The sequence below is a fragment of the Bufo bufo genome, chromosome 5, assembly GCF_905171765.1.
Source record: "Bufo bufo chromosome 5, aBufBuf1.1, whole genome shotgun sequence".
Classification (NCBI taxonomy): Eukaryota; Metazoa; Chordata; class Amphibia; order Anura; family Bufonidae; genus Bufo; species Bufo bufo.
In genome coordinates this window covers 554,180,710-554,193,889 of record NC_053393.1, presented here as the reverse complement: position 1 = coordinate 554,193,889, position 13,180 = coordinate 554,180,710, and the positions used below count along the sequence as shown (strand labels likewise).

At 48.7% G+C, this 13,180-nt stretch overlaps 1 protein-coding gene across 1 annotated transcript in view; it reads left to right on the top strand.

The window, feature by feature from the left end:
* Nucleotides 1-13,180, top strand: part of TMIE (transmembrane inner ear) — a 113,193-nt gene that overhangs the window by 53,476 nt on the left and 46,537 nt on the right. Inside the window, exons 2-3 of the mRNA XM_040434080.1 lie at nucleotides 2,244-2,360; nucleotides 6,795-6,944. Coding sequence (XP_040290014.1) covers nucleotides 2,244-2,360; nucleotides 6,795-6,944 — 267 coding nt within the window. The remainder of the gene's footprint in view (nucleotides 1-2,243; nucleotides 2,361-6,794; nucleotides 6,945-13,180) is intronic.

Genomic DNA, 13,180 nt, shown 5'->3' with positions numbered 1-13,180 from the left:
GTGGCACAATGTAGAGGTATACTGTATATCGTGGGGCACAGTGTAGAGGTATGCTGTATATCGTGGGGCACAGTGTAGAGGTATGCTGTATATTGTGTGGCACAGTGTAGAGGTATACTGTATATTGTGGGGCACAGTGTAGCGGTATACTGTATATTGTGTGGCACAGTGTAGAGGTATACTGTATATTGTGTCACAGTGTAGTGGTATACTGTATATTGTGGGGCACAGTGTAGAGGTATACTGTATATTGTGGGGCACAGTGTAGATATACTGTATATTGTGGGGCAGTGTGTAGAGGTATACTGTATATGTGGGGCACAGTGTAGCGGTATACTTATATTGTGTGGCACAGTGAGAGGTATACTGTATATTGGTGCACAGTGTAGTGGTATACTGTATATTGTGGGGCACAGTGTAGAGGTATACTGTATATTGTGGGGCACAGTGTAGCGGTATACTGTAATATTGTATGGCACAGTGTAGAGGTATACTGTATAATAGTGTGGCACAGTGTAGAGGTATACTGTATATAGTGTGGCACAGTGTAGAGGTATACTGTATATGTGTGGCACAGTGTAGAGGTATACTGTATATTGTGGGGCACAGTGTAGAATACTGTATATTGTGGGGCACAGTGTAGAGGTATACTGTATATAGTGTGGCACAGTGTAGAGGTATACTGTATATTGTGGGGCACAGTGTAGAGGTATACTGTATATTGTGGGGCACAGTGTAGAGGTATACTGTATATTGTGGGCACAGTGTAGAGGTATACTGTATATTGTGGGGCACAGTGTAGCGGTATACTGTATATTGGTGGCACAGTGTAGAGGTATACTGTACATTGTGGGGCACAGTGTAGAGGTAACTGTTATGTGGGGCACAGTGTAGAGGTACTGTAAAGTTGCACAGTGTAAGAGGATACTGTAATAGTGTGGCACAGTGTAGAGGTATACTGTATATTGTGGGGCACAGTGTAGAGGTATACTGTAATTGTGGGCACAGTGTAGAGGTATACTGTATATTGTGGGCACAGTGCGGATACTGTATATTGTGTGGCACAGTGTAGAGGTACTGTAACTTATTGGGGCACAGTGTAGAGGTATACTGATGTTGGCACAGTGGATGCTATATGTATAACAAACATATTCCACATGAAAACTTACAATTACTTGGCTTGGCCCTTGGGGATCTCGGACGCCACTTCAACACTTGGCCGGGGGCTCGGCGGAGCTGATGTTGTTTTTTTTTCCTAATTAGAAAGATTTCATAATAAGGATTTGGAGAAGGGGCAGAGGGATAGCAGAGGCTGGTGCTGCGACTAGGGGGTCATACCATGGGGGAGTAATAAAGCCCACCATAATGCCCCCCCCAGTAGTAATAATTCTCCTTATAATGTGACGGTGCAAAAACCCCCTTGTAATGCCCCCAGTTGAGCTAATGTCCCCATAGTGCCCCCATAATGTCCCAGTATGAAATACCCCTATATAGTGCCCCCCATAATGACCAGTATAAAATGCCCCATATATAGTGCCCCAGTAGATGCCCCTCAGTGTCCGGCCTCTGATATGCTGCCGGCCTAGTGTCCCCCATGATGCCCCCCAATAATGTGCCAGTAAGTGTCCCCATAGATGCCCCCCCCCTCATGTGCCAGTATCAAGTGCCTCTCTCTCCCCCCCATGTCCCAGTATCATAGTGCCATCTCCCCCCCCCCCCAAAAAAAAGTGGCAGTATCAAGTGCCTCCCCCCCCCCCATGTGCCAGTATCATAGTGCCAACCCCTCCCCCCCACATGCCAGTATCAAGTGCCTCTCTCCTCCCCCCCCCATGTCCCAGTATCATAGTGCCATCTCCCCCCCCCCATGTGCCAGTATCAGGTGCCACCCCCCCCCCCCCCCAGGTGCCAGTATCAGGTGCCCCTCTCCCCCCCCCATGTGCCAGTATCAGGTGCCAACCCCCCCTCCCCCCAGGTGTCAGTATCAAGTGCCTCTCTCCCCCCCCCCCATGTGCCAGTATCAGTTGCCAACCCCCCCCCCCCCAGGTGCCAGTATCAGGTGCCTCTCTTCCCCCCCCCATGTGCCAGTATCAGGTGCCAACCCCCCTCCCCCCAGGTGTCAGTATCAAGTGCCTCTCTCCTCCCCCCCCATGTGCCAGTATCAAGGGGGAGACGGACATGTCAGCCCTGGGACATGTCCGTCTCTTCCATGGTTCACCTGTCGTTATAAAGTGTTCTTGTTTCAGGCACCGACCGATCCCCCGAAGAAGAAGCCGGACCCGGTGACATCGAGACGGTGGTGTTCTGGGGGCTGCGGCTCTGGCAGGTCATCGGGGTCTTCTCCATCTTTGTTTTGGCCGTCAGTAAGTACCAACCTCTTCTAAATCTGAACTGCTGAATGTTGACACTTTATTTGCTCTTGACAGTGGCTCACCCACCGGTGACTACCTTGGACCTCCGTGCCCTTTGTAGAGCAGAGTAGTCACCCAGGCAGAGGAGGTCGGTCCTGACCCGAGGAGAAAAGAGGACGGCCACCAGGTGGCGGCAGTGACCAGCAGGGGTCATTGACGCAGAGGCCGCCCGATCGTCACCGATCTCATCATCCAGTTTTCTGTATTTCTGTCCGGGTGACCGAGGACCATCGTATGACGGGTGTTTACACACAGTGTGACATTAGGCGCTGTCTGGGATTGGTCAGATTGTTGATCTGTCCAATCTGATGATAACGTTGGTCAGAATAAATCACGTGCTCCTCTCGTCTGTCCAGTCATCACAGGGGAAGGGGTTAATCTTAATTCCGCTTCCAGGTCAGAGGAGCGGGAAGTATGGATCAGGAGCGGTATTATAAGCAGGGGCCCCTTTAATAGAGGATAGGGCCCCGGTGCCCCATCTTGCTATACAGTCGTGATCAAAAGTTTAAGACCACTTGAAAAATGGCAAAGAATCCTATGTAGCATGGCTGGATCTTACCAAGGTTCCAAGTAGAGCTTCAACATGCAACAAGAAGAAATGGGAGGGAGACAAAACATTTTTTGAGCATCAATTTAATGAAAACAACGAATAATCTGAAACAGGCAGTTTTTCTGTTTTTCAGCTGATCCATATTTTAGAACCACATGCCTTTAAAAGGCCAAATCTGTGCAGAGATGTGGATTCATTGTCATGTTCTGTCCGGTAGTCACACGTTGTGATGGCAAAGGCCAAAAAAACTCTCCCTTTTTGAACGTGGTCGGGTTGTTGAACTGCATAAGCAGGGTCTCTCACAGCCGCCATTGCTGCTGAGGTGGGACGCAGTAAGACAGTCATTTAGAATTTCTTCAATGATCCTGAGGGTTATGGAACAAAAAAGTCAAGTGGAAGACCCAAATGTCCTCAAATGTCCTCAGCAGTGAGCCGGAGGATCCAATTGGCTGTCCGTCAAGACACTGGACGATCCTCGACCCAAATGAAGGCCCTTACTGGTGCTGACTGCAGCTCCATAACCATCAGACGGCATCTGAGACTGAAGGGCTTCAAAAACAAAAAACTTCTTCTAAGACCTCGTCTCCTTGAACGCCACAGAACTGCTCGTTGGGACTTTGCAAGAGCACCAAACATGGGACATTCAAAGGTGGAAGAAAGTTTTATTCTCTGATGAGAAAAAACTTAACCTTGATGGTCCTGATGGTTTCCAACGTTACTGGCAGGACAAGCAGATCCCACCTGAGATGTTTTCTACGCGCCACAGTGGAGGGGGCGCCATAATGGTCTGGGGGCTTCTTCCTTCAGTGGAACAATGGAGCTTCAGGAAGTGCAGGCGCGTCAAACGGCCGCTGGCTATGTCCAGATGTTGCAGAGAGCATTCCTCATGGCTGAGGGCCCTCGTCTGTGTGGTAACAGGACAACGCTCCAGTACACAATGCCCGCAGGACAAGGGACTTCTTCCAGGAGAATAACATCCCTCTTTTGGCCCATCCTGCGTGTTCCCCTGATCTAAATCCAGTTGAGAACCTTTGGGGATGGATGGCAAGGGAAGTTTACAAAAATGGACAACAGTTCCAGACAGTAGATGGCCTTCGTGCGGCCGTCTTCACCACTTGGAGAAATGTTCCCACTCACCTCATGGAAACGCTTGCATCAAGCGTGCCGAAACAATAACGGCAGAGCTACTCATTACTGAGCTCATGTTTTGGGGGGGTTTATTTTTTTTTTTTGGAGGTCTGGTCCGAAACTTTTGATCAGCTGAAAAACTGCCTGTTTCAGTTTATTCGTTGTTTTCATTAAATTGAAAGCTCAAAAAATGTTTTGTCTCCCTCCCATCTCTTCTTGTTGCATGTTGAAGCTCCACTTGGAGCCTTGTGAAGATCCAGCCATGATACATAGGAATTTTTGCCATTTTACAAGTGGTCTTAGACTTTTGATCAGGACTGTATATAGATTTGTATTCACCTCTTAATTGCATGTTTATATCTAAATACCGCCATGCGGTGCACACACAATAGCGCCATTACCAATCGGATAAGAGCCGCCATACAGTACCCACTATATTAATATCCTCAAGTGCTCCTATAACTCTGCCATATCTGTTACCCTCAGTACTGCCAGTCAGTGCCAAATAAAACTGCCACATAATGGCGCCATACAGTGCCAAATAATTCTACCAGAAAATGCCCAGAATAATACCGCCGTTCAGCGCAAAATAACACTTTAGGGTTAATGATAACCTGCTGTCAGCACTGCGTCCTTGGGGGCCCTGGGAAGGGGCCCTTTACAGACTGTTAGTACCACAACCAGCCCTGATTATAAGGGATGGGCCCCTCTGTAGGCACCTCACCACCCAGCTTCCCAGGAACAGATTTGTCTAAGAAGCTTCTGAAATGTGTGACAGCAGTCGGGGGCGGATGTATCCGGGGGTGGGGGATCATTTTCTCGAGGCTCCTGTAAGTGGCGGTTTGGCAGGTCTCTTGGGCTCCGGCGCCCAGCTCCTCTTTAGGGTCCATTCACACGTCCGCAAAATGGGTTTGCGTCCGTTCTGCAATTTTGAAAAAGGAACATGTCCTATTCTTGTCCGCAATTGCAAACAAAAAAAGGCATTTTCTATGAGAGTGCCAGCAAAGTGCGGATCCGCAATTTGCGAATTTGCAAAACGCATACGGATGTGTGAATGGACCCTTACACCGCGGCGACCTCTGCGCTCGGTAATTTCTCCATCATTTTCTATTTTTGCGCAGTAAATAAAGGCGCCAGCCGCACTCTGCGTCTGTTGGCGTAATTGGGTATCTCTGTAAATCTTGCTGTTATATGATGTCGTATACTCCAGTCACATCCAGAGCTGCATTCACAATTCTGCAGTTATATGATGTCGTATACTCCAGTCACATCCAGAGCTGCATTCACAATTCTGCAGTTATATGATGTCGTATGCTCCAGTCACATCCAGACTACAGTTGACGTCTGAGATGCATTATACAACAGTCACCTCCACAGCTGCATTCACAATTCTGCTATTACACCCCGCATTACACCCCAGTTACCACCAGCAGCGCAGAGTATTTCAGAGGTTGAGGTAGAAGAGACGGATGATCACTGAGTTTGTCATGTTGTGTCTATTGCACCCAACCTTGACTTCTGTAAGAGGCGGAGTCTAAGCACCCTGAATGCAGTAACTCCTCCCTCCATGATGTCATCACTTCACCCCATTACCCAGCATGCCCTGTGCCCGGGTGCCTTTTTTGCTGTCACGGTCTATATATTATCATGTACGAGTCCTCCAGCTGATAGACTACAACTCCCAGCATCTCAGCACAGCCTGCAGTCACTGGTGGAGATGTGTACAGTATATCCATCCCCAGTGTCACTACAACTCCCAGCATCTCAGCACAGCCTGCAGTCACTGGTATAGATGTGTACAGTATATCCATCCCCGGTATCAGACTACAACTCCCAGCATCTCAGCACAGCCTGCAGTCACTGGTGGAGATGTATACAGTATATCCAGCCCCGGTGTCACTACAACTCCCAGCATCTTAGCACAGCCTGCAGTCACTGGTGGAGATGTATACAGTATATCCATCCCCGGTATCAGACTACAACTCCCAGCATCTCAGCACAGCCTGAAGTCACTGGTGGAGATGTATACAGTATATCCAGCCCCGGTGTCAGACTACAACTCCCAGCATCTCAGCACAGCCTGCAGTCACTGGTGGAGATGTGTACAGTATATCCAGCCCCGGTGTCACTACAACTCCCAGCATCCCAGCACAGCCTGCAGTCACTGGTGGAGATGTCTACAGTATATCCAGCCCCGGTGTCAGACTACAACTCCCAGCATCTCAGCACAGCCTGCAGTCACTGGTGGAGATGTGTACAGTATATCCAGCCCCGGTGTCAGACTACAACTCCCAGCATCTCAGCACAGCCTGCAGTCACTGGTGGAGATGTGTACAGTATATCCAGCCCCGGTGTCACTACAACTCCAGCATCTCAGCACAGCCTGCAGTCACTGGTGGAGATGTCTACAGTATATCCAGCCCCGGTGTCAGACTACAACTCCCAGCATCTCAGCACAGCCTGCAGTCACTGGTGGAGATGTGTACAGTATATCCAGCCCCGGTGTCAGACTACAACTCCCAGCATCTCAGTACAGCCTGCAGTCACTGGTATAGATGTATACAGTATATCCAGCCCCGGTGTCACACACTTCGGTCTTGTTCACACTCGGCCTGGTTTGCTCAGCAGACAAATAACAATGTAACAAGTTAGAATGTAATGTTTATCCTCTGGATACAATGTAACAATCTCCCTTCCTTCCTGTGAAGTTATCACTCTCTGCTGCATCTTCAAGTGTCGGATCCCCAGGACCAAGAAAGAGATTGAAGCGCGTTACGCGCAGCGGCAGGCGGGGAAGGAATACGCTGACAAACTGGAGAGTGTCCCTCCGCTAAATGAGCTGACGGAAATCCCAGGAGGTAAGTCCAATAGAGGAAGGTGGCCGTCTACACAGGGGTGGGTGGGAGTGAAGTCTCCTCACTGCACATGGGATGGATGTCATGTGTGATAAGTCATGTGAAATGGTGACGGGAAGGTGAGGACCTCCTGTCGGGGACCACCACTATAGCAAGTCCTGTCTGTACAGTGGACCTCCATGACAGTCTACAACAGGTGAGGACCTCCTGTCAGGGACCACCACTATAGCAAGTCCTGTCTGCACAGTGGACTGCTCCTCCCGGATGCACAGACTTGTCCCATCATTCATCTGGAGCCAGGACAAGGGGGAAGCTGCAGGGACATAAACGTGTACGGTCGGCGTGCTGACACGGAGGAGCTGTATCACGTATGGAGATGAGGTTTTATTTTTGTGGCCTGGTTACCTGACTTATGTCCATAATCTGAGTCATGGTATTTGAATCCATGGGACTGAGCTGCAATACCAATGTGACCTGTGGACGGAAGGGCAGCATTTACCTCAAGCTGCCGATCCACGAGCTTGGCCCGGGGTTAGGAAGACATGGCAGCTTTCTTCCAGAATCAGTGCCACTCCTCTCCAAGGGCTTTGTCTAGCTTGCAGCATGAGCCGCAATATTACAGGCAACCTGTGGACAGGAGTGGCGCTGATTCTGGAAGAAAGCTGCCAAGTCTTCCTAGCCCTGGGCCACCCTTTAATGCTCAGTGCGTCCACCCATGGCTTCTATGTAGTTAGCAGATATCCTCTGTTACAAAGCCTTGAGTTCATGTCATTATCAGCAGAAGCTCCTGGATCGGCAGCTTTTCCCTGTGTATTGTAGTCACAGATTTCAGCTCCGGAGCACGGCTGCAGATAATGATGTGTGCTCAGGTATAGATACGTGCGCTGCCGCTCGATATATAATGACAGAGACGTCTCATCCGTTACCTCCTGGGGTGGAAGCGTCGATGCACCTTCATTTATTGTTATTGACTTGTGAATCATTAGTCTAAACCGCCACATACCTGACCTGACATACCGCTAATGAACCGCTGGCGAGGAGAAGACTTCCTGCTGACTGAGAAACGTCATAGGACCTGACGATGGAGGATTGGGACACCCAACAAGCTCAATGATAACATGTTCAATTATCCAGGTCCAAACCAGGACTTTCCTTGAACTTGAGGGCCACTAACTCCCAGCAGTGGAGAACCACAGGACTCCCCACATTGAGTGACCATTGATTATGGTGGCAGCTCGGTCATGCCTGTTGGACCAGCCCAGGTACTGAGATGGTGGCATTGCCTAAGACATTATAGGAGAGGATTAGGTAGCACTTTCTGACGCCACTTTATATAGCTGGTCAGAGGATGTGCCACCATTAGGTGTCCTCACCCTGGGAGAGAACAGCACAATGTCAGTCAGCTCCAGAGAAATAACATAGTGGATTAGAAGAAGCTTAGACCCACAGGACAAGGACACTTAGTGCCAGCGTCTGGGGTATCCCTTGCCCCTTAAGAGGTTTTTACGATATATGTCCCTCTGATAGAGCAAGTTGTCGTGACGCCAGTTGCATTGAAGCAACGAGGACGTAGAGTCCCCTTTAAGTGTAGTGGTGTTGATACCCAGGTGTAGGATTGCCAGAGTGGTGTAGAGTGACCTACAATCTCCCGAAGATGTTGTATGCACTTGTCACGGTGCTCCTACCTGGATATCCTAGGATCCCAGACGTGGTCGTCCGAAGCAAGTGCAAAAGAGGGTGATTAACTTGGGATGAAGGAATAATTGAGTCCAGACTTTGTATATAGTTCCAATGCAGCTCTACTATAATAAACTTTCAACAAGGAACAATCTTCCAACTCTATCTTGGTCATCAGCAGATTTAGGCTTAACTTCTGGCAGGCAAACACTTCTGCAACAATCTCAGCTCTGCTATACTGTAGCTTTTTCAGCTCTGCTATGTCGGCTGGATTAAATAGGAACTTTTCTCTTCTGCTGGAACTTAGCTTTCTGTATTCTGACTCTTCCTGGCTCCAAGCCTACTTAGCTTGGCTTTAGCAATGCAAGCCCAGGAGGGGACATGCAACAGTTTTGGAACTCACAGGCAGGCTCGTCCAGGAGGGACCAGGCCTGCTGCTTACCCATACAGGGGCTACACTGAACCCCTCCCTCTCTAGAGAGGACTGGACTGGAACTAGAAGGCTCCTCTCCAGGAGAACTAGCTCTGCCAATATTGCCGCCACTGCATAACCAGGCACATTACACATAAACATAATCTTTGCAAGGAAATATAAATATACACATTGCAGGAAATGGCAATAAATACATATGATAACACAGGATGACGTTAGATCAACCACAGGAGATAGAAGGGGTTACAAGAAGGTAGTAATGCCCCCCTTACGGGGCATTACATTATCACTTTACAAACCATTGGTGTGGCATGATTTGGAGTATGCAGTTTACTTCAGGAGCTGGTTCTTTACTGTAAGAGCTGAGAATCTGTGGAGCAGTCACCTCAGGAGCGGTTCTTTACTGTAAGAGCTGAGAATCAATCTGTGGAGCAGTCACCTCAGGAGCGGTTCTTTACTGTAAGAGCTGAGAATCTGTGGAGACCTCACCTCAGGAGCTGGTTCTTTACTGTAAGAGCTGAGAATCTGTGGAGCAGTCACCTCAGGAGCTGGTTCTTTACTGTAAGAGCTGAGAATCTGTGGAGCAGTCACCTCAGGAGCTGGTTCTTTACTGTAAGAGCTGAGAATCTGTGGAGCAGTCACCTCAGGAGCCGGTTCTTTACTGTAAGAGCTGAGAATCTGTATTATAGTAACCTCAGGAGCTGGTTCTTTACTGTAAGAGCTGAGAATCTGTGGAGCAGTCACCTCAGGAGATGGTTCTTTACTGTAAGAGCTGAGAATCTGTGGAGACCTCCCCTCAGGTGATGGTTCTTTACTGTAAGAGCTGAGAATCTGTGGAGCAGTCACCTCCGGAGCTGGTTCTTTACTGTAAGAGCTGAGAATCTGTGGAGACCTCCCCTCAGGAGCTGGTTCTTTACTGTAAGAGCTGAGAATCTGTGGAGCAGTCACCTCAGGAGCTGGTTCTTTACTGTAAGAGCTGAGAATCTGTGGAGACCTCCCTCAGGAGCTGGTTCTTTACTGTAAGAGCTGAGAATCTGTGGAGCAGTCACCTCCGGAGCTGGTTCTTTACTGTAAGAGCTGTGAGTCTGTGGAGCAGTCACCTCAGGAGCTGGTTCTTTACTGTAAGAGCTGAGAATCTGTGGAGCAGTCACCTCGGAGTGGTTCTTTACTGTAAGAGCTGAGAATCTGTGGAGCAGTCACCTCCAGAGCTGGTTCTTTACTGTAAGAGCTGATAATCTGTGGAGCAGTCACCTCAGGAGCGGTTCTTTACTGTAAGAGCTGAGAATCTGTGGAGCAGTCACCTCAGGAGCTGGTTCTTTACTGTAAGAGCTGAGAATCTGTGGAGCAGTCACCTCAGGTGCTGGTTCTTTACTGTAAGAGCTGAGAATCTGTGGAGACCTCACCTCAGGAGCTGGTTCTTTACTGTAAGAGCTGAGAATCTGTGGAGACCTCACCTCCGGAGCTGGTTCTTTACTGTAAGAGCTGAGAATCTGTGGAGCAGTCACCTCAGGTGCTGGTTCTTTACTGTAAGAGCTGAGAATCTGTGGAGCAGTCACCTCCAGAGCTGGTTCTTTACTGTAAGAGCTGAGAATCTGTGGAGACCTCCTCTCAGGAGCTGGTTCTTTACTGTAAGAGCTGAGAATCTGTGGAGCAGTCACCTCAGGAGCTGAATTCTTATATGAACGTGGGTCTAATCTGATTATGTGGGAATTTGTTCCTTTTGTGACAGATTAGCTGATGTTTTTTGCCTTTCTCTTTCATTTCTCCTTCCCTTCATTCATGTCCTATACAGTTCTTTTTCAGCCATACTATGAAGCCATATGGCACACATGGTTCTTGGTCACTGCGCTGTAGTAGTTTCTGGCTGAGGGCTCCAGAAATGATAGTCAATGGCCATTGTTTGATATCATGATGGGAGTACAGGTACTGAGACGCCTATTGGACGTTGGGAGTGGGTGACCTTCTCACAAATGACTTCTTCCAGCCCCGGGGGGAGTTCTTTTATGTGTTTGCATTGTTTTTGCCTCTTCATTGACTTCCTGTTTCTTTCTTGTAGTTCACCTTCATCATCCTTCACATGAATACATTTGAGCCAGTTCACGGCTGGAGCGTCTCTCATGTATGTCTATACTCATCATCATTACTCCTATGTAGCCACCCCGGACCCCCAGGGGTTTTCATCTTTCATCCTGTGCATTTCCCTTCCATACCCTGGGGCCTGTCTTGAGATGTTGCAGGTTGACATGTAAGAGAAGCTGGTCATTGACCACGTAGAGACCTTTCACTGAACCCATAGGTCGACTGTATGCTATGCAGGGTTGGATTCATCCCATCTGACTTCTAGGTTACTCTGCTCATGGGGGACACATGATATTCTAACTATTTTTGGGCACTTGGATAATGGGAATGACAGTTTTATGGACATCTTCTAGCAAAAAGTTGTCAAAAAGATACATTGAGTCATTGATAAATTGATACATCAATGTAAATATAATGGAGTTGTCAGGGCTCAGAATGGTGACATCACCCACACACTGACGACCCGCGGTGGGAGGAAACCCAATAGTGAACTCAGCGACTGACCCGGAAGCAGTCGCTGGAGGACTCTAGTCCATGCATTCCTCGTGAAGAGAGGCCAAAACTCAACTCTATGGTCTCGCCATAGACTCAATATAAAATGTTCACACTTTGTAAGCCACCATAAATCGTGCAATATAAAAGTGAAAACTGTGCTGCCCTCGATTCAGTAAGGACCACAGATGATCAGCCGCACCACCCGCTTCTCTTCAGACCTCCACAAGTGTTGTCCGTCACCGTTCACACACTGCTGTAGGCAATGCCACCAGGGGCGGATTGGTTGCTTTAGGCAATTCAAGGGGTTATCCAATCCTAAAAAAAAGCCATACTGAATATACTTACCTGGCTCCCCGCGCCACTCCTGGTTCCTGCACTGCCGCTGCTGCTTCTCCCCATGCATGGAAGAAAGCAGCCAATGGCAGGCTGAGACTGGGACGAGCCTCCCTATTGTCACCCGCGATGCTAGGGAGGCTCGTCCCCATTCCCGCCTGCCACTGGCTGCTCCCCCGACACCAGATGTTTTCATCCGTGTACAGGGAGAAGCAGCAGCAGCGGCGGTGCGGGGAGCGGGGTAAGTATATTCAGCGCGGTGGTGGGGGGCTCTTTTTAGGATTGGATAACCCCTTTAATAGTATATCAGTGTGCAGGGTGATATATCTACAGTGTTGAGCAGGGTCAATCACTTGCAATATAGACCTCGAGGACGAAACCGCTTCTTCTTACTAATAAACAGGGCGCAGGAGTAGTGAAGCACCGCCAAACGGGATTCATTAGGCCTCTTACACATGGACGAGTGTCCCATCCGGATGGGATGGGATCAGTGGGTCTGTGCACATGAGCGTTGAGGAAAAATCGCGGCATGTTCTATATTGTACGTTTTTCTTGCAGCTCTGGCTCCATAGAAGTGAATGGAGCTGCGAGAAAAAACGGAAGGCATCCGGATGTGATGCGCTTTTCATGGTTGCTCCAAGATGTAGATTGTAATTCTTCAGTTTTTCTTCACGCGCATGAAAAACGAAATCGCAGACGAGACTGAATGAACTTCATGAAAAACCATTAGCTTTTCCCTGAAACGTATCCTGAGACAATCCGGATCGCCATATATAAAATCCTGGCCCTCCGAGGTGTCGCCGCGGCCCTATATCACGCCTTCACTCCACTCGCCCAGTCACCTTCTGTGTGGATCCAATAGGTCATCACATTGTTTCACTACAATGGATACATTGTTTTGCAATAATAAATACAAGACAATAAAATAAGCCAAAACTCCACCTAAACAGCAGGATATAAAATTGCCGCTAATGCAACCCGTTTCTGGTCACCTGACCACTTCATCCATTTCCTTGTATTCTCTGACACACTAATTATGCCTAACCAATAAAAGAGAGATTGACCGCGGTCCGTTATCTCCACCTACTAGAGGTCGCAACTGGTATCCGATATCGGATGTCCCTATTAAGTTTCTGGTCACCTGACCAGTTTGGCCGATCCTAACTGGGGATTCCCTTATACTCGCTGACGTGAATGGTGAAAGTAAAGCCTCGTCATCCGC